Genomic DNA, 22194 nt, shown 5'->3' with positions numbered 1-22194 from the left:
TTTAGTGTTTGATCCAACATTCACTGACACCCACAAGGTCATTTAGGCAGCTGACTGCTTCCCACACCAAGTTGCCGTGTCCATACTTGACTATCCAGGTGCACATGTGTATCTGTGGGTAGTTGCGTCTCTCTTCTTTACTTTATTTGGCTGCTAATTGGTAAGAAGACGACTTTTATGATTTATCGGTAGAGAATCACCGAGACAGACTTTAATAAAGCATTCACACACACAAACACACACACAAACAGTCTGACATGCCTCATTTTTATGTCATGGCTGAACGGTAACTGCACAGATAATTTGGGTGCAGCATAATGCTGGCTTTTGTGCATCTTGTCCACACAAAGCACCCTTGCTGCATGACAAAACAGAAGATAATGGATGGTATGCAGCTTATTGAATGATAGAATGATTCTTAGAAGGCACATAAGAGTAATTTAAGTGATTTGTTTTCCATGCGGTGTTCAGTACAGTAGCAGTACATGGGTTCAATGGGACCCAGGGAACTGCAGGGTAGCAAAAATGTGATAGTGGAGGAGAAGCGAGTAACTTTTCTCAGGTTAATATGTAATTTTGGTGGGGCCAAGCTAGATAGAGGACTGGTAGGAAGGTAATGTATAGCCCAGGTGTTGCTTTTCAGTCCATTTATCTGCCTTACTAGTCTGCTGACAGTAGTCTGCAGAGGACGTCCACCACTGAGGATCAGAGGAGGATCTGGACAGCTTCAGGTTTGCATTTATAATTTCATAATTTCACATCTTAGACTTGCAGTTTTATAAATAGTTATAATCAGATAACTAAAATAATAATTTCCTTTTTTCAGGCATCAAGGTGTCACAGCATGTTTGTCTCTGTCCCCCGGGTTCAGTAACTGGAATCTGTCCCTGCAGAGTGAAAGTGTGCAGGGCCTAGCTGGTTACTGCCCCCAGGGGCCAGCCTGTTCTCCAAAACTCTACATTATCTTCACTACAGACACAACTCACTGCATGAGATTCACAATCAGTCATCTATAAATGTGTTGTCTAGTAAAAAAAAAAAAAAGCTTTTCTCTTGCCTTGGTTTTGTTTCCTCTGCTGATATCAAATAAATTGTTGTAATCCTTGGCAGTAGTGGGAAAGACTGTGGTCATGTTCAGAGTATTCAGAGCTGAGAGTGTGTAGCAACAGCTGCAGTAGAGCAGAATTGTCCTCAGCTGCACAACCATGAAAAAATGATTCCTTTAAAAAAAAAATCGTTAATAATTATTTAATAATATACTTAATAAAACCATTTTGTTTTGTTGTTTCAGGTCTTGCTGGAGTCTTGTGTTTTTCTTGTGCATATATAGAATCAGAGATATCTTAATCTCAACTATATTTGAATTCAGGCTTGACATGTTTTCCTGTCTATCTCAACAAAAACATAAACAAAACTATACTATCCATATGAAAGATTTAAAAACATTTTCTCATTCCACCTGTTTATTTTTATAAAGCATGTAGACGGACTCAAGATAAACACAACAATGTGCATCTAAACAGATTTTGGATCTGCTGCTTAAATATCGGCCTTAAACTGAGAGAAAGAATCACAAAACCTGTTTTGGCTTTTGTGCTTTTAATGGCTCTCACAGCACCGGATACCATCAAGATTTGGTCACTAGGTGGTGGAAGAGAGTCAACAGTGAGGGTGTGGTCAAACATGGTGTAAATGCAAGTGCGAGCAGAAGAAAGTAAACAGAGTCAGATCACAGGGGAAATGAGAAGCTGGTACTTAAGTTTACCATTAAAAGTGAAAAATGTCCTGGGTGGGACTTTTTTTTCTTCATGTACCTCTTAACTGTGCAGAAACATGTAACATAAGAAGAGTTGTAACTGTGTGGGTGGAGTGCTGAGCATAAAGAACCGCTGGCATTTTGACCTTTCACCTCCACAACACACCAATTTTAGTGAGTGCATAATTTAAAAACCGAATAAAACACACCAAAACTTGCTTCAGGAAATGCAACTGCATATTTTGTGCATGTTGTAAGTTGTCTCCATGTTTCCTGAAAGTTTTTAAAATATTGCTCCAGAGGGAAATATCAGTATTTTCAGTTGTAATGTCCTGAGTCAATGTTTCACTTATTCAACGTGTCAAAACAGTCAAATCTTTCACTTTGTATTCTCCACTGATAGAAATGTTTAACCAGGGACAACAGGCATTACCTGATCACATTTATGTCTTGCTTTAGAAACTGTATGATGTGAGCCCTCTCTTTCAGCCTGTCATGTAACCACATCACCTTTAACTAGTAAACCACATTTCAAAGATTCTCAAGCGGTCACTGCTATTATAAGACAGCCACTGATCTGGCACCTCACACACTCGACACGCAATTATACTATTCACAGAAGCCATGCATCTCACATGATACAGTAATTTGGGTTTTTTTCCTCTGACCTGTTGATTCTGGTGTAAATATTGTCCACACAGCTGGGGCGTTTTCACACTGCTGCAGTTACTGAAATTGTTTATTTGCAGATGTTCCCTTTCCAGAGATTCTTTAACCAGATGCTGCAGTTCAGACTCAGCGGGGTAAAGGAAGTGTATACAGGGAGACTTCACAACAGACTGCCTAAATGTGGCAGTGCCTTCTGTTTTACACAAAACAAGCAAAAAAAAAAAAGTAAAGATCTTTTAAAACTTGCCTTTTATGAGCATACTTCAACAAAAAACATAAATAAATGTAAGGCTACCTACTGATTTGCAATCAAAAACCTCAAAATAAAATTGTTTTTTAATATTTTTGTTTCACAAATAAAAGCACCTGTAAATTTGAAAGTCTTCAAGCACATTCAACCATTACAAATAAACATGACAGTAGTAAAAAATGTTCCAGATAATACAGGACATGTACAAGCATCTCTCAGATGCAGTTGTAAAGTTTAATTGCAAATCATGTCTTGTGGTTAGCATACAAAACTATGTTGGTTTTTATGATCACACACCAACTAGCTGCAAGCAAGCAAACCGGTAGTATAGTACCACTTTAAATAGACTGGGGTGGCTCTCTCTGAGGAATGTGTGCTCTGTATAATAAAAGTGTTTTGCTGTTCGGTCCAAAAAGGGGGCACCATTTTTGTCAAAGGTCAAGAGTTTTTGAACCACTGGGGACATCATAGTACGTCTGCAACAATAATTCACACTCCTAATGTTCCCAAAACTACAGTTGTTTATTCGGGATTTTCCTTCATGTAGAAATACTTTGTACAAATTTACATTCTTCATTTGAGACAAACTACTGTGAGTTTCCACACAAACTATAAACACTCGATAGCTCCCAAGTATATCGAAGCTTACTAATTTACACTTCTAATACCAGAAGACTTAGCATTACTAGATATGTTTCAGCTAGAACACATGGAGGGAGAAGTTCAGATTTTCAATATTTATAAAGTGGAAAATGATGCCATAAATACATTAAAAACAAGCTTGTCCTTGTGAAATGCTACAAAAATAATAGAAAAAAAAGGAAATGTGGGAGTACTGTAAATCAATCCCTTTCAATGTTCAGCCACTGCACACTCAGGTCTGTGCTGAGAATCTACTGTTCTGTTTCTCTAACAATAGAGATCCAGGTCAACGCACAGTGGAAACGTCCAGCATCAGCGGCTCGTGCCTGTCCAGAAAGCTCTCCGCGCTTCAGCTTTGCCACCTCACCCCGATACCGGCAGGGCTGAGGGACCCGCTGGCTGCCTGGGAGGAGGGGGTGAGGGTCCTATTCATACAGCCCTGGCCTAAATTAGGCCTTCACAACCTGTCTAAAAATAACAGAGAGAGGGCAAGACAGCGAGAGGAAGAAAGAGATACGGTCTGTGCTCACATGCGCATTGGCCCGTGTGCAGAGTGGAGAAATGCAGCACACCTCCTGTATGGGAATTTGTCAGTGTGTGTGTGTTTGTGTGTGTATTTCCAGCGGCGGGAGGGGGGGGGTCGCAGTGGGACTCAGTACATTGCATCCTCGTATATGTCCGTCCGCAGGCAGAAGAGGATCCCGCCGCCCAACATGAAGATGGTGGCTCCCCAGCCGAGCCCGTAGCCCCAGTTGAACTCGTGATATTTCTGCAGAACCGTTCCGTCGATGAATTTGATCGGGTAGAGGATCAGAGCGCAGGCCTGCAGAACCACTAGAACCAAAAGAAATCAGAAATAAGATGTTGTTTCTTACGAAAGTGAAAATCATACAGACAGAGCTCTCTTATTTCTTGACTTAACATTAGAGCAGAAGCTATCAGTTATGTCAGTTGACAGAAAATTAAATGAGCAATTTAATTTTTGTTAACTAATTCATGACTGAAATTATTTCTCAAGCAACATCCAAACATGCTCTGCTTTTCTTTGTCTTATGTGACAGTAAACATAATATATTTGGGGTTTGAACTGGTGGTCGGACAAAACAAGCAATTTGAAGACTTGGGCTTTAGGAACTTGTGATGGTCATTTTTACTACTTTTTGACATTTTATAGACCAAACGGGTAGTCAATTTATTGATAAAATAATTGGCAGATGAAATGAAAATAATCGTTAGTGGAAGCCCAACATCAACCCTACATCCCACTACTACTATCTATATTACCAGTACTACAATTGGTCCACCATTGTTATAAATAGTACTCGCAACACTGTCATTACTCATCCTGAATATAGAGTTGTTTTATAAGCATCACATGAATCAAGAGTAATAAATTATTCAATTTACACCTCCATGCTCTTGTACACTGTATGTTATTTTAATCACAATGGATGGTTTATCTATTAGAGGTATGGTAGCGTAAAGAACACTGTGGTATTAAGAAGTCACACTAAATATGTAAAGGTTCAACAGAAAAGGATGGAAACTATGGTAACTAGATAAGTATAATTACATTTGACTGTTTTGACAAATTGCTGTTCTAATCTACAGGCTCCAAAAATACCCACTCAAAGTTTACATTGTAATTGTGTCATGGAAAATCTTTAGAGGGGCTCACTGATGATGAGATCATCTGAAGCAGCAGAAACCCTGACTTGAGGAAGATAATCGCTTTATATAACTAATCTCTGGTTACCTTCAGTGACTCTCAGTTCTCTTTGCAGACACTGAAAAGCACCTTCTTACTCCCTTTTTTGTACTTCGGCTTCTTTTCATACCCTGTAAAATTTCTGCCTTTACAGCAGTACGTTCGCATTCAAACGTTTTCACACAAGTCATTCACATCACATGTTTTTGACTTGAATAACGCCTTTTTTGTAGTAAATGCTTGTGATAAAAGCACAAAAATACTCCTAACTCACGCGAGGGAAGGTGAAACAAATGCGAATAAGGATTATTTTAAAAGGAAGGATGAAATACGGAAAAAGAAGAGCTAACAAATAAAGATTAATTAGCATTATGAAGAGGCAGAAAAAGCAGGATTATTCACAGAAGCAGGACCAGACTGAAGAGTAAAACTGATTTGTGGAAATATTAAAATTATGTGCAGAGAGGATTAAAGTGCAACAAAACATCAGGTAAAAGCAGAACCTGCAGTATTTACAGTGATAGAGCTACTGGTACTAGCATAGTACCAAAAAATGTTATATGGTGGCACTAGTTGTTGTAGGATTAGTAGTAAGGGTGGTGGCAGTGGAAAATGTAGCAGTGATGGAGTTTGTATAAGTAGTATAAATAATACAAATACTTTAGTAGTAGTATTTAAATAATAGAAAAATATGCATTTTGTTGAACAGCATATAATAATAATTTAATTTTAATTAGCATTTTTAAAGTGAGGACCAAAACATGCTCGCAAAAGTACAATAACAAGAAAACACGATATATTTCAGTATGAACTCTAGTCTGACATTTCCCTAAAAAGAAAAAAAAGCTTTTTAAGGAAAACAGCCTCTAAATGACACACCTCCCTGTGGGTTTCTTGCTCAGTGGAAACTGAGGACTCTTTGGAAGTGGGTTGTCTTTTTCTCCCTGACAGCGATTGTCTTTAACATCATTCAGTGTTCCTGTGCATTTCCGCAACCCAAAGCCCAAAAGCCCATGTGGTTCCTTAATATTGTGAAATGTGGAACAATTTATAACTATTGTCACTCTTCTTTTGGCCTTGACATCACATAAGGAAAATGACTTTAAAGCTTCCATCGTTGTGAATCATCTTCCTTAAATTCATTCATGAACTCCAGCTGGTGAATGTGTTTGCGTCAGTGTGAGTGTGCCATCAAACACGTATTCTCAAATCAGTCGCTATAGTTCCTTTGCGTGCCTGCTAGGTGACTCTTGGGGAAGGGATTTTGTATGACTATGGCTCCACCTTTCCTTCCTACAGGACGGAGAGGTGGGTGTGCGGGAGGAGCGACGGCAGCCCAAGAATGCGGCGGTGTTGATGGAGCCCAGACTGAGCTCGCAGCCTGCTGAGGTCATATTTCTGGACAGAAAATAAATACCACACAGCCACAGTCCTGCCAAGGGGCATTTAACAGAGTCCAGCCCCTCTGCTGCTTCTGCTGCTCGGCTGAGGCCTATGTGCTTGTATGGAGACTTTATTCTCGCAAGGCTCTTTAAGCAATTACACACAGGAAAGGATAACACAGCATTCCCACGCTTTTCAGTAAATGGCTAGCAGTCAACAGTACAGCCATTAAGTCGACTGCACACAGTGGTCCTTTATGGCTGATGTTTTCATAGACTGAACAAGACAAAAATACCTCACATTCCCCTCTTTAAACTTAGATCTATACATCTGTTTGTTCCAGCTCTTTTCCATCATTTTATATATATTTTGCCATTAACCTACATAGTTCGTGCTTAAATATTTGGTATCAATAGAAAGCTGGGATCCTGAAAGTAAACTTCTGTGGGTTTTGAAATGATGGAGATGCCACAAGGACTCACGTTAAGGAGGTTATGAATTTAAAGTAAGAAAAACTAGTCTACAGGCATGTGTGACATAAAGCTGCGGGAGGATTTGTGATGCATAACAGGAGTTTTTTTATATAATACAATTTTATCGTGGAAACTGGCAAAACTGGAACTGGGCACGGGTTAAGTAGTGGTGAGTGGTTAGTGTTTCATCACTGTAATAGTAAAGTAAGCACAGGCTATGAGTCAGTTATTACAGTATCTGTACAGCATAAGGAACAATGTGCTTTGACTGCTGCTAAAACTAAACCTTTCATTTTAATGATATGTTTTATAGATAGATCCTCCCCCACCAGTGTCAAAATTTAGTTTCACCCAAAGGACCTTCTCACAGAGCAATACAGGAGAAGTACAATCCAACTAAAAGGCAGTGCTGGCATAGGAATCTGTGGCAGCTTTTTTCTCCTCAGTGACTTCACTTTTGCTGGTAAGTCTGCAAATTCTGCGGCTGCTTTTTCTTGGCCCGTGAGCCAGTAGCCCTCGAGACTCCCCACCACAGAAAAAGTGAGCTCAACCAACAAGCCTCATTCAGCTGCTTCTTTCCCTCTGCACCCTTCTATTTAATGTGAGCACTGGAACAAAAAAACCAAAAAAACTCTGTCTATATGGAAATGATTGTGGTTGTGGTGAATGCATATGTACCGCCTTCCTGTTTCCAAATGTGCATGAGCATGGTGTGTTGGAACATTGGATAAATATTCCTACATGGTGGAAAAAGCGCAGCAGCTTGCAGAACTTTTGCAGGAAGGGTGGCGAGAAAGACGTACCTGCAGTGAAGAGGAACACAGCCACTGTGCGGTAGTGTCGTCTCTGCGTCCCTTTGCAGAGGGAAATGAGAGCCACCAAGAACGCCACCAGAGTCGACACGGCACCGGCCCCAAGCAGCACCAGGGTGGCGATCTGCCAGTCTGCAGGACAGGACACACGCAGGTTAGAGAGGAGCATCCCAACAAAAGCTCAATTAACAGGACAGCCCCGTTGAATTGAAGCGCTGTGTTGACAAACACAAAACAAGAGCTAATCCCACAGAGAGAAGTGAGTGGAGCAGAATGAACTCTGACCCGCACGACAGACAGGCTCCATCAGGAATACAACAGAAAGAACCTGATTAGTAACTCAGTAGTTAAATTAAATATGCAAAATGTACCTGATTACAAATAATTATATATATATGCATGTTTACAGGTTCAAAACATGAAGAGACATACATTTACTCATCTTAAACTAACAGGTGATAACTTGTAGATGACGACATTCAAGCCATAGTATTGTCCATATTTTCAAATTTACAGTATTTTGAGGGCAAAGCATACTAAAAATAAATCTTCATGTTGCTGAGCTTCAGTACAAAACTGTACTATCATCTGCTTCATGCTCCTATACTGACAAACATAACTGACATTTTCAGATTTTATTTTTGTTTATTGTATCTATATTAGGGCTGCAACTAAACAATTATTTTCCTTATTGATTCATCTGTTGACTATTTTCTCTTCTCGATTAGTCTACAAAGTGTCAGAAAATGTTGAAAAACGTCCATCACTGTTTCCCAAACATCCAGGCGCCATCCTCAGAAGTCTTCCTTTATCCACAAACCAAAAGATGTTCAGTTTATTCTAAAACACTAAAGAAACCAGAAAATGTTTACATTTGAGAAGGTAAACCAGAGAATTTTGACAGTTTTTTCAATGGTAAAATTTCTGTTTATAGACTAATCAATGCAGCTCTAATTTCTGTAGATTTTTACATGAATATCAAGCAATCACCAAGATTTCTTTTGTTCTATTTTGGTGGAATTGTTGGTGCCAAGTAATGGTTTCTTTAGTGCTTTTGCGGTGCAAAAATCATGTGTAAGTCAGTGTGTTCAGTACTGTCTCCTTGGAGGTTCTGGTCGATGAAGCTGGAGTTCCTTTGGCTGCCAGCATTTTCCACGGTGGCTTTTTAAACGGCACATTTGTTCAATTTACTCCAAACAAACTGCTGGAAAAGTTTAAAAAAAAAAGTCCCTTCCTGCAAGTCAGAGGATTCATCCCTGAAAAGACCTACACGACACATTTTAAAGCGTTTCATTCTTCCATCCCTGCCTGCATTGTGCATTCCCTCTTTGATGTCCCTCGTGTCAGTGTCAGAAGAAAGCTTGACCTCAAAAAGGTTCCACTGAAAAGGAGAATTAGCATTTGATGAAGATAACAAGCTTGGCGAACAATCGTCACTGGGTGTGTCTCCCTCTGCTGAGCTCCTGATCTTCAGGATGGTAAAAAAAAAAAGGAACATTTCCCCACTGACACATCTGAACTCCATTTAATTCAGCCTCGAGTAGAAGAAGCCATATTCTCCAGGGAATATTTCTTCTACCATCTTTAGTCCATTATGTGGTTATAATTTTGGTTTTGACTCATAAAAATCATCTCTTCAAAAGATTTCGAAACAGTGTACTCAAAACACAAGTATCTTCTTCTACAAGGGCATCGCTCAATGAGATTGAGAAAGAAATCTGCTTTGCCTTTTGGTGAACTGTCCCTTTAACCTCACCACACACCCCTCCACTGTTGCTTTAATGAGCTCTGCAGACACTCAAAAGCGACAAACCCGCCTCCCATTCAGCCCAACACATTCCACAATATCAGAAGAGCAGTCAGTGTTTCCTTTAAATTCTTTGTGGCCGTGCATGTGTGTGTGTATGTTTATGTTTGTGTGTGTGTGTGTGTGTGTGAGTGTGTGTGTTTGAGTGTGTGTGTGTGTGTGTGTGTGTGTGTGTGCTGGTGGTGAAATTGGATCAAAGGTCACTCTTACAGCACCTTATGTTCAGTCAAAGTTACTATACTTTTGGCAAACACTAAGGACACACAATGGTTTTTGCCTTTAATGTGTGTGTTTTTCTGCTATTTTAGCCCTCAATGTGAAAGATGAAGCTACAGCTAATAATCAGCCGAGCTACTGTACAAGCCACCAGCCAAATGCTGGTAAATCTGGTACATTTAATGCGGATTTCCTCCCCTGGTGGGGAAAAGAAGGGGGTTGGGGGCGTAAACACTCCTGTCATGTGGCTTCTCTGCTGGACAAAAGGCAACCTGGTGGGTCCAGGCCTGGTGAGGTGGATGGTGGGGAAGATGCTAAACGTGTCTCTTCAGACCCACTCAGAAACCTTCTGGTGGTTGGAGCGCGTTAACTCTTTATGCACGAAAGGGATTATGTTTATGTTTCAAGTTTCCTGTCCTACACATAAAAACTGACTTTTTATTAACCTAAAAATAATGATAATCAACATTTATACACAACACTGATTCATTATCACCTTGTTACCTGATTTTTCTTTAAAAAACAACCCTGAAAACAAAATGCCATTGAGTCAACATGCATTAAATTCCAATTCAATCATATCCTATTTGCTTGTGAGTCAAACTTTGTTGGCATCACAATGTGTTTGTCGTAATGACTCCGTGTCACTGCTCTGGTATGAAGAGAGGGACATTTATCAGCATGAGAAACCCTGAATATCTCAGCTGCTGGACAGAGACCAACAAATCCAACTAAAACAAACTCCCATGACCCATGACTGGGAGATGATGGTGGCCAGAGCTGCCACTCTGCTTATAGAGAGACAACAAATGATTCTTTGTTTTTTTTTTTAATCAAACATAGGATGTGCAGCTTTTTCAACAAATAAGAAACCGTGAAAACAAGACACTGATAACATGCCAGTTTACTGCAAAACCATCTCAACAACTTGCAGAGTTACTACACATGTCATCATAACAGTAACAGAGTAATAAGCTTGTATATATAAGATAATACAGGTCAGAGTTTTTTTTTCCTGAAAAAGTATTTTATTGCCACAGTTTTAGCAATACTACAACTTTCAAACTCATGTAAGGTCTACATCTGTTTGTTTTTTTTAACTTTAACATAACATTTTTTGTTTGTGTCTCCTAACAGCGAAGACAAAAAGTCCAACACAACAAAGCACTCAGTGTGTTTTTCTTACCAGATGTGAGGGTGGAGAAGCAGCTCCACTCAGGCTCCTCCGTCGGGTCTCGAGCCTCGGACTGGGAGCAGGACTCCCACAGAGACAGGGAGAAATGGTCGGCAGTGACCCAGGCTGGGCTCAGCAGAGCCACCACGTCCAGACACAGCGCCAAGAAGACGCACAGCAGAGCGATGAGCTTGAAGGGCCGGAAAACAAACACCTCGTCCACAGACATCTTCTCGTAACAAGGTTAACGCCGCCGCCGCAGGTCAGTCAGTCACAGGCAAACGAGCTCGCAGAGGGTCCGCGCGCGTCTTCTCCCACCATAGCACGCACTCGCTGCTTTTTGTGCGTGCGTGCGTGTCCAGCTGGAAAAAGTTTAAAGGGGGGGCATCCGGTAAGTTTCAAATTAATAGTGCTTGCGTTAGACCACGCGATCAAATAAATTCTGAGATGATCCCACAAATAATTATAAATTAAATTATCCCATAAAGCACCACGTCTTCACTCTTTTTCCATCAAACACTGTTGGATCATATTTCAAATGTATTATTTTTAGCAGCATAAATGAGTTATGAATTTGATATTATTTTATGGCCAATATATAATTATTGATTATATTTATAGTAATGCAAGCCTGTGTGATTTTATTTGACTTCCAAACAAATTAATGGTGTATCAGAATCAGTTCATTTAACTTTTTTTTTTTTTTCAAGTAAAAGCTTTTAATCATTATATATATCAGTGTTTTTCAATCCTGGTCCTGTGGCAGCCCTACATGTTTTAGATATTTCCCTCTTCCAACATACATGATTCAAATGATCAGCTAGATCAAGCTCTGCAGAAGCCTGAAAACGACCCATTCATTTCAATGAGGTGTGTTGGAGCAGGGGGACATCTAAACACGCAGGGCAGGGCTGCCCCAGGAACAAAATTGAAAAACACTGCATATTGTACTGCACAAGTTCAAAAGAAACAAAAAGGAGCAACAATAGAATGGGAAAATTAGCGAGTCCCTAATGAGAACATGATGTAAATCTGAAATAAAGAATTATTCAAATCTGATCCCAAAGAGAAGTTATATCTGTTGGCCATGTTTTTATTAGTGTGTGTGTGTGTGTGTGTGTGTGTCTGTGTGTCTGTGTGTGTGTTACATCCATCAACTCCTTTGGAGAACTACGAAAATATATAGGGGAAAAAGACTCCACCACAACAAAACAGATTTTCATGTGTTTGGTATTTGCTGTAAAGTAATTCCGATCCTGTGCTTTTATTTTGAAAGCCGAGGTAGGAAACCAGACTTGTTTTTGTTGTTTGGAGGTAGATGTGTCCATTTTAGAAGGTTGGCAAGAAAGTGCTTCCAAGAGGCTGAAATCCAAATATACAGATTTACAAGAAAGTCAGAGCATTTTAAATGCAGTGAGGAAAGAGGTTTAGTAAACAAGACAGCAACAGCAAAACACACTTAAACACAAGTAGCACAGAGTATGTTTTGTTAGAGGAACACAAAAGTTCTGATAATCAATCATCAAATTATGTTCTTTTCTCCTTGTATCAGACTCAAAGTAACCCACAACATTTCTCTGTAAATTATTGCAGATATTAACACTATATGTTTATCTTATGAAGAGTGATGCTGATACAAAACCAAACCAAAAAGCGTACATATATATCAAAATATATACAGAATAATTATGCAAAGATTAATTTCCAATATATCAATTTAGGCAATAATTCAGTGTGTGATTAAAAGGCCAGTGCAGACTTTTTAACGTAAAGTGATATGAACTAGTAGTAGTACTATTGTACAGACATTAGCTCAGTTTTTATGGACACTGTGGAGGCAGAGTAACTGTTACCACACTGTGTGAAAAGAAAAAAAAAACCTCAACTATGCCTTTGGAGTCATTCCAAACTGAAGTGGGGTATAAATGTTGTAATGTGGTACTCATCCAGCAGATGGCAGACATATGACATTTTAGATGTCCATAAAACAACGCCACAATGTCTGCTTCTTATTACTTGCACTGTATGATTATTATTTGTAGATGACATTTTATGAGCAGAAGCAGCAGCAGTAGCAGCATTTATAAGTACATATTGACCACAAAAGACATGAAAATCCAGTGCTTACTGAAAATTGTTGTGACAATTTAACAATGCAACTGTCTATTAGCGTGTTGGTCTTTTTTGCTAATCCTGTTTGGGCTTCCTCTCACAGTCAGTGTGTAGGCAGACCTCACAGATATTTTTACCTCTTTTTTGGCAAATAACCCTTTGATCCACACTCAAACATATGTTGAGTTTAATATCTCCCATGAACAGATACAGGATTTTAAAAACCGCCTAATAAATCCCCCAAAATGAAATGACAAGTATAAAATTAGACTAGATTTGACTACAATGTGTTCTTATCTTTCTAGAGGTCCTCATTCAGTACATAGAGTATGTCTTGTGAAATATGTCCATCTTCTGGTGAACTGAATAACTGCAGATTTAACTGGAGGAAGTTTTCATATTTTAATTTAAGCTGAAGAATTACTTGCTCCTCTATGTATTGAGAAAGTTGTCATGGTGCATATGAAAACTTTTCATAAGCAGCTAGATAAACTCAGAAACGATAGAGTGACATACAGTATACAAAGTCCTGCTACAGGCCAACTGTGCCTGGCTGTAAATACTGATCCACTTAATGATTTCACAACAATTACACACATTTCCCTCCAGAAACAGTTTCTCCAATGAGTGGAGATGATTACACATCCAACATACCAAACCCAGTAATATATATATTTTTTAAATGAAGGAGCCATTTATTAACATGAGCAGAGAAAAAACATCACCTCCTCTAAGATTTGCCTGTCTGACCTTCTTCTTCACACATTTTTGGTTGAGTGATTTATTGACCAACTGTCATGCATCTGTCTCATGATAATAACATGTTAACCAGAGGGACAACCAGTTAACTGTATTTAATCATTTTTTTTAGGATGCCACTCAGGTATAGAATAGAAGACAATGTATATTTTATATCTAAAGGGGTAATTTATATTTATATATACAGCAATTCTTACTAGTGAGCATCCTCTACCCTGAGTGAGGCCTGTCCTGTGAGATTTTTAAATGCATTTCCTGTTTATGAAGTTTGTGTTTCTGCAGATATCAGACTTCCCCCCTTCTTTCAGTTCTTCTAATGCATACATATAAAAATACAAAGTTCCCAGGATTTGTGTTATGTTGTAGCAATAAGTAGTAAGTAGTAGTAGTTGCAACATAGAAATCGATTTATATGAAAATATAATGAATTATTACCTTATGTAAATATTCTCTAAAAGAATGAAATCATATTTGAGCATAGCATTTGCTCTCTAAATAAAGTTGTTCAGTATAAAGTACAAACAAATCTGATTTGAATACCCTGAATTACATCTCTGCTGCATTCTTGCCCGGTTTGGTTTAATTCCACCCCTATCATTTTGGTGCCTAGATTAGAGGTTTTCAGGGTATCTGACATAATGAGAGTTTCAGACTAATGCCACCCTTCTCAGTCCTAATGGTGCTGCCAAGCTGCCAGCAGGGCATCTGAGTAGGGGGGATCTAGTATTAGTCGTATCCATGGACAGTGCGTTGCTCATTCCCTTTAAATGCCCCTCCTCCTCGACAGAGCAGGCAGAGCGCTCTGTCATCCTCCTCCAAAAGCCCCTCATTAGAAAATCCGCCGAGCAGACAAAGCTACTTGAGACGGCACAATAGTGACTCCCCACATGGTGATTTGAAAGAGCATAAAGGAAATCCAGGTCATGTTTTACTTTTTTGGATCCTCTCTCCTTAATTCTTATCCAGTGAGCCACCCACTCACAAACCTCCTGTTTAGCTCAATCCACCATATTTTAAATATTATGGTAATATTATTCAGACTCACATGCCAACACACTGGCTTGTTAATACATTTTCTCTGTGATAAAGATAACAAAGCAAATAAAGTAACAAAGAAGTGAGGAGAATGAGGTGATGGAGGAAAGTGAGAGAGAGGCAGAGCAGATAAAAAAAAGCAAGCACACATACACATCTGTGATTCAGCAGAAGTTCTGATAATGATGATGCCTGAGGTTATTGTGTCTGAGAGGAAGAACGAGCTTCTTTACAAACTACTCATCACATGACGTCATCCTCTATTGCTCATAATGGTTTTCCTCCAGTGGCTGCAACTGATTAGGCTCAGAATAAGCCTCTCAAGGTTTTTCCGGCTGTGAGTAAGCTTCCATGGTTACTGATGAGGACTCGTTTAATGATGCTGTCATTACTGCAGCGGTCCGTCCTCCTTCCCGTCTCTCTCTTTACCGTAACACAAACATCACACCATCATGAGTCATGCTGCGGTCACACTGTGTGAGGAGATGTATGTAAAACCCTTCCCGGATCAGGAAGTTTAAAGCATGAGAGCATTTCTCATTCATTCATTAATATATTCTTTCATAATGTTTTGATGTCACTCTCCAAAATACTTCATTACTTTCTCACATTTTTACACCACAGAGTTACTTTTTATTTAAACCTGCATTGCTGAACTTTTACATATGTTTTTACACTTGTTTACACATGTGACGTGCTTTAAATACAAGCCCTTGCCAAACGAGTTCACACAATGTTGATGTAGGCCCTGTTTACACCTGGTATTAACATCCGTCTCGGGTGATCCGATCACAAGTGGACAGTTCTAGGTAGGCTACAGGTGTAAACGCACCCAAGACGCATTGAGGACGGATTGAGATCCGGTCACTCAGACCACATTCAGAGATGGTCTGGGCCGCAAGTAGCCACATTCTCTTAGCAGTGTAAACGCAAATGCGTCCTGGGCCACATTGAAGGACCGCCTACTCAACTGACGTCCTCTATTTTCCGGCAGACTAGACACAGGACCCTCCGTCCAAAGCTATTCAACTTGTCTGATAACAGGATAAACAAATTATTTTGTTTTTCATGTGAATTAAAAACGTTATAAGCCTCCCGTTTTTTCTTGTTTTTCTCGTTCCCCTAACCGGTTTCCTTCTTCAAATCGACAGTTAGAATAGAAATTAAACCATTAATTTTTCGCTTGTCTGTCTAAAAAATATTTCAGAAGCTAATCGTAGCTGGACAGTTTCCTCTGTCCTGTCAAATTGATACAGTTTTAGTTTTGTCCTATAGCATTTGGAAAGTCTAGAGGGGGGGAGAGAGATGCGCTGTTAAACATAATGAACTCAGGATGGTTGCTTTACTCCAAACAGTTTCACTGTATGAACCTGGACTGCGAGTGCAACAGCTGACCTGTTGGATGTGTAGAAGAACACAGAGTATTAATTTACATTAGATCCTGACCGACCCTGTCGGCGTGTCGGAGATTTAAATAGGCCTAATCATTGAAGTTATGCTGCTGTATCTTATGCTTAAATACGCACAGTGTCTCTGAATGGAGAGATGCAGCTGCGGGGAGATCGCTGCATCTCTCTCCCCCCCTCTAGACTTTCCAAATGCTATAGGACTGAATGGATCAAATTCTGATAATGAAACGAGTCATATCGCGGGGGTTGTGAGACGTTCAAAACAATTTATCCACTGTTTTACGGCCGCAAATGTAGGTTACGGCCAGTAGTGCACGGTTATACTGGGACAAATCCCGGTGCACCGGTGGACCGTCAAGAAATACGTTCACATCATTGCACCCCCGTTACTCTCACTGCCAGAAGGGGGAGACAAAAGTCCCGCGCTCCAGCTATAAAGTAACCAATTACAGTAGGCTGCTTTTCAAGTCACCCAATAAAAAATAGAAAATAACAAAAAACACAAAGAAAGCAAACAAACAAACAAACAAGCAAAAACCAAACACAAACACATAAATTAAACATACATACATGTAGCTGAATTTATTGGATTAGGTAACTCTAAAATTTGGGCAGTCTTCACCCACATAGGTGTCTTTGTAAGACTGTACTTAGGCACAGCTCTGATTTGAGATAAATGCTAACATCAGCATGCTGACATGTCTCAAAGACAATGCCAACATACTGATGTTTGGCAGATATAATGTTTAAAGTGTTTATCTTAGTTTAGCGTGTTGACATGCTAACATTTGCTAATTAGCACTAACGCAAAGTACAGCCATGGCTGGAATTAAAAGTTTAACCTGTTGATGGCACTAGATTGAAAAGTTAAGGGATCATCAAAGTTATTACAATTCATTCAATGGGGAACATCAATGTTGTCAAGACATCTCACTCAAAACCAAAAATGTCAACCTCATGGTGGCGCGAGAAGAAAAAGTCAGGGGATCGCTAAAGTCATTGGGATGCATCCTCTGGAAACCATCAATGTCTGTACAAAATTTTATGCAAATCCAACTAGTGGTTTTGATCCCCAAAAATTAAAAAAAATGTTTTGAGTGAAAGAACCTTTATATTTGTCTTGATACTCAACCACACTAACAGGGTAACAGGGTACCCACAACATTGGTCATGCATTAATTTATAAATTAATTAACTCATATATTAATTCATGAGTTCATCCACACAAACATGTTCAGCCCATCTTCCCCCTGGTGGCATGTTAAGAGGCACAGCAATGACACACTGAACCAGAGTAATTCATCCTCTCTGGACTGTGTAGCTTGTTAAGCTTGTCACAGTCCCTCCTTGTTTAACCTAATAACACATTACTAATGACATGCGGCAGCACATTTATCATTCTCTCCTAAACATCACAGCCATAAGAGCACATGGGGTTTATGTGCCCTGCTCAAAGTCACCTTTATACCTCAACCTGTTCAAGGATTGTCATGATGGTTGAGTTGTTTCCCCTCAGTTATTATTTCATGGTGTCATCCAAGTCAGTTCCAGCATACAACTGCACCTCAGAGCAACTGGGTTTGAAGTGCCTTGCTCAAGGTCATGTTGACAGTTAGTGTTGAAGGAGGCGACAGCATGTCTCCCTCACTTCCTGCACTTGGATTTATCAGCTAGCTGGGGGATTCAAACTGACGGCTTTCCAGTTTCAATACTTTCTTTAAGACTATTGCTGCTGTGGTGACACTGCAAAATACTGAAGGACAGTGATAAATTAATTTAGACTGCTGAGATGAAGGTTTTCTCACTGCATCATGATCACTGTCGCATCGTTTCATGATTTGAGCTTGCAATGAATGTGAAGAGACAGCAATCAGGATCATGCAGATGATTAAGATGTTGTGTTTGGCCACTTATATTTTGGGAATCATCATCAGTTGGCTTAAACATTTTAAATGAGACTGTCTCGGTAGTTTGATGTAGGGTACAATGCCAGATGGAGTCATAATCACATTACTTTTTTTATGAGCTTGATTTTTTGTGTCAGTACAACAATCAACACAGACCTTTAATATGGTGCCTCAGTGATTACTGCAATTAAACTCAGTGGGATATACAACCCAAAGAAGTCAAATGTGGGCCTTATTTATATTAAGTCCATAAAATTACACCATGACAGATTTATTTATGAGAGACTCCAGTGTTTGCGTTCTGTATGCAGAGCTCTGCTTGGCTTCACAGTGACTCCGCAGTCCCACACTGTGTTCCTGGATGTCCACCTGTCTCTCAGCAGCTCGACCATTCTGGGCCTGTCTGCCAGCTTGTGGACATCTGTTTACTTCCTCCTCCATCAGTCGCCATGGCTGCAAACCCCCCCACCATCGTGACCAGACCCCTCCCCTCCCCTCACAGGCTGGCCTTCTCCACCCCTCTCTCGTGTTTCCCCCCCAGACACCAGCTGTGAACCACTTATGCTTATCCTGCATCCACCTCATGCAGCCTTGTCACATCGACAGCCAGCACAGCACTCTTTCTGAAATTGTCACTGTACTGTACTTTGCCGTGTGTACTGGTCTTTGTTTACATTATCTAAATATACACACTGACGCAGGGTTTGTCCATTCAGGTTTATAAAACAAATTAGTTGTAGGAAATAGCGCATATGGTTGAATAAGCAAATGCAGTTTTGAATACACCCATTGTGTGTGTTGACTACAGTGCAGACAACAGTAAAATGACTATGACACATGAAAAAAAATATGATCTCACTAACTTGTTATAATGAAATGTACATTATATCGTATAATGTAGATCATTTATAATAAATTTAGATTTGATATCAATATGTGGAAAAAAACTGAATTACTACATACAGTATCAGTCAAACATTTGGACACACTTTCCCACTATGAGAAAGTGTGTCCAAATGTTTGGCTGGTACTGTATGCATCATCTGCCTGTTGCCCTGGCAACTCTTGCTGACCTGACCTGACATTGACATCAGCTGCAGGCTATATATTTGAGTTTAAATTAAATACATCCAACCTGACATGTACAGTAGGCATTAAAAGCAAGTCATTACTAACAGGAAGTATAGTAGTGACTAAGCATTCTCCACCAGAATGCATCACGTCCTGACATTTGAGAGGCAGAATTCAAATGATGTGGCCTTTTATTTGACAGTTAAGATGTGTGAAAACATGTTGAGGTCAATATTTCAGCTCATCAGAGCTTTTCTTGAGGAAGTTAAAGTTCTCAGGCGTATTTCTTCCTATTTAATCATCTAAAGTAGTAGTAACCTCTCACTCTCTTCATATTATGCTTCATAAAATTATGTACAAAAGGTCTCCATGTGTGCATTGTGCAACCATGGTGACAGTACCTTTACACTGACAAATGGTAATATAAATTGTCAGCCAAGGTATGGCTTTACTCATGTGGATGATATTTTAGCAATAATATACAGTATAATGTATACTTATATCATGTTTGTGTTACTAGGATGTTTCCCCTTCCAGTTTTTTCCTCTGGACAAAACATGAGTAGACAAGAATTATTTATTTAATGTGGAACACTTCAGGGACATCATGTATACTTTTGTTGGTCAGAGACATCTGAATTATCTGTGTGACCAAACAATATATGTAAGGAAGACTTTACTCTTTAAATTCAGTCCAAGTCAGTCAGAGAAATGCTTCTAACTCTAACAAAGCATTTATGAGACAATTTTATAGCAGACCAAGGAATTATGTGACAAGATTTGGAAAGCCGCTGAGTACATGTCCACTTTTGGCACGAGACACTGACAGCACCTAGCCGAGAGCCAAATATCCAAATCTGCTCTTCTTCCCATATATGCCCCCAAACTAATAAACCACCTCCTGCACTGACACTTTCTTCCCTCTCGCCTCTTTCAGACTTCAGGCAGTGGACAGCAGCTCACCGAGGGAGGTGTGGAGCAGCCAGTGATCAGAGTGAATTAGAGTTATGCGTGACATGCAAAGGAGAGGCTCCAGAATGTGACAACAGCTGAGTTTAAAAGTGAAGCTTTTCCGCCTGAGGGGAGAGGAATAGACGACAAAGAGAGCGCAGCCTGCTGTGAAAGGAGTCAACTCCTTTTGTTGGCTCTTTAAAAACAGAAACCTGTTATCCATTGGTCTTCTCATTTAAAGCAGCGGACTACTCAGTGATGTCTTTGGTGTCAAAGTAGAACAATTAATTAATGAACATGTTTGCCACAGCATAAATCATCTTTGCTGTCCTTAATCCCAAGCCTTATTAATATCCTCTTACCTCCGGCAATTGAAATCCCATGTGAAATCATGTAGATAATGGATAGAAAAGAAACCCATGTGCTGGTGAGTTTTATAGTTTTGTCATGTTATTTTGATATTTAATTTGAGCAATCCATCAAGTTAAATTCCTTGCACAAACTTATACTGTGCTTGCCCAATAAATGTGATTTTAATTACCGTATAACCCTTATTGCCTCACTGGGAGCTCTATCAAATTAATCTGAATTCTCTTAATCAACAAGATCTTAATGGGCTGTAAGGAGAAAATAACCTGAGATTTAAGAGCCAAAATTCGCAGAAAAGACTACAAACAAATCAACTTTCAGGACAAGAAAACCTGTGCTTCCTAAACTATAATTTTGTGCAATGACAGAACAAAAAGAATAAATAAACACTCTTCCTACGGTATGGTTAGTAGTGGCCACTAGTATATTGTGTATAAATCAATTTTCTGTCAAGCTTGTTAATGTGCATGTACATTTAAATAAAATAGATCCAAAGATAGTTAGTTAGTTTGGTTGGAAAAACACACAGTTTCATATTTCATCTTCTTTGCCCTAAAGTCAGTGCTGTTAAAGCACCAAAGATGAACTTTATGGAACCTTATACATTTTTATTGTGGCCGAGGCCCAGAAGTCATTCCTTGTCAAGGAATTTCACTACAAAGCACTTCATTTGTTACAAGATGTTTGGCCTGATGTTACATTTGTGTTTGTCTTGACACATTTTAGCCTGCCTGGAAGTATCATGTGACACCTCTGAAGCCCTACATCTCACCTTTCCCTCATGTATTACACCACCGATGGAGCCTCCACTAGCCCTGACAGAGCTTTCAGTGAAATTGATACTTCACTACAACAACACACAGGCTTTTTATTAAAAGAGGTTATATAGCCATGAGGTTGAGAAAGATTTGCACACATCTTGTAATTTAATACAAACCAGTGTCCGGTGTGGGCTTTATAGTAATGAGGTGTCTTGGTTTCTTCAGTGTGACAGTTCCTCCTTGTGTACTATCTCTAAAATAAACCTGGCAGCCTTATCCATATGGTGACATGTCACTTTGGTGTCTCTATCATTTAAACTGTCTCATAATTTCAAGCAAAATCAACCACAAACATTTGTTGTCTGTGCATCTTTGTTGTTGGCTGTCAATCCCCGCATCAGTCATTTTATTATTCCTCTTATCATGAAGTGCAAACCTGTAAAAAATACTTCTTGAAAAGTATAATTCAAGATAGAATACAGGCAGACTGTTTGAAAAACTGTTGCAGACTACAGTACAGGTGTTGGGTCAACAGCAGAAGGAAGAAAGGGGGCTGAATGTGTGTCACACTTATGAACGTCTTGATCTTGAGCTATTGTTGACCTCCTACTGCCTACATATATATGGCTTTCAGGATTGAAATACTAAATGTAATGTTATCTGACAATGAAATATATACTTTAACGAAACCAGAAGGAGATGTCAAACTCAAGCACTGAACTATTCAAGCTTTTATCTCATGTCAACAAAGAGCTCCACCAGACCGAAAGCATCAAACTGTGTGGTTTGTCTCAAAGGGACACACTTGTGATGAGTTTGCTTCAGCTGATTACACGGATACACAAAGACAGCCAGAGCATTGTTGGGTAAGAACATTAAATCAGGAGCAGAAATCAGGAATTCTTAGAGAAATTAAAGAAAAGGAAGTTCA

General features: G+C 39.5%; 1 protein-coding gene across 1 annotated transcript; it reads right to left on the bottom strand.

Moving 5' to 3' along the window:
• Window positions 1–1543: 1543 nt before the first annotated feature.
• LOC121910124 (transmembrane protein 47-like) lies at window positions 1544–11260 on the bottom strand. The gene is made up of 3 exons (XM_042431164.1): window positions 10903–11260; window positions 7685–7825; window positions 1544–4151 (listed from the first exon to the last, which is right to left on the bottom strand). The coding sequence occupies exons 1-3, from the start codon at window positions 11117–11119 to the stop codon at window positions 3970–3972; spliced, it is 540 nt and encodes a 179-aa protein (XP_042287098.1). The 5' UTR covers window positions 11120–11260; the 3' UTR covers window positions 1544–3969.
• Window positions 11261–22194: the final 10934 nt, after the last annotated feature.

This window comes from Thunnus maccoyii, chromosome 13, assembly GCF_910596095.1.
Source record: "Thunnus maccoyii chromosome 13, fThuMac1.1, whole genome shotgun sequence".
NCBI classification, from domain to species: domain Eukaryota; kingdom Metazoa; phylum Chordata; class Actinopteri; order Scombriformes; family Scombridae; genus Thunnus; species Thunnus maccoyii.
This window is presented reverse-complemented; position numbering and strand designations above follow the sequence as displayed.

What these genes read in the sequence shown, in the direction of transcription:
- LOC121910124 (XM_042431164.1), bottom strand. Translation starts at nt 11,119, where the DNA reads ATGTCTGTGGACGAGGTGTTTGTTTTCCGGCCCTTCAAGCTCATCGCT. An exon ending in CTTCTCCACCCTCACATCTG is followed by an intron (nt 7,826 to 10,902) that starts GTAAGAAAAACA and finishes CCTGTCCTGCAG; the next exon opens with ACTGGCAGATCGCCACCCTG. An exon ending in TGTGTTCCTCTTCACTGCAG is followed by an intron (nt 4,152 to 7,684) that starts GTACGTCTTTCT and finishes TTTTGGTTCTAG; the next exon opens with TGGTTCTGCAGGCCTGCGCT.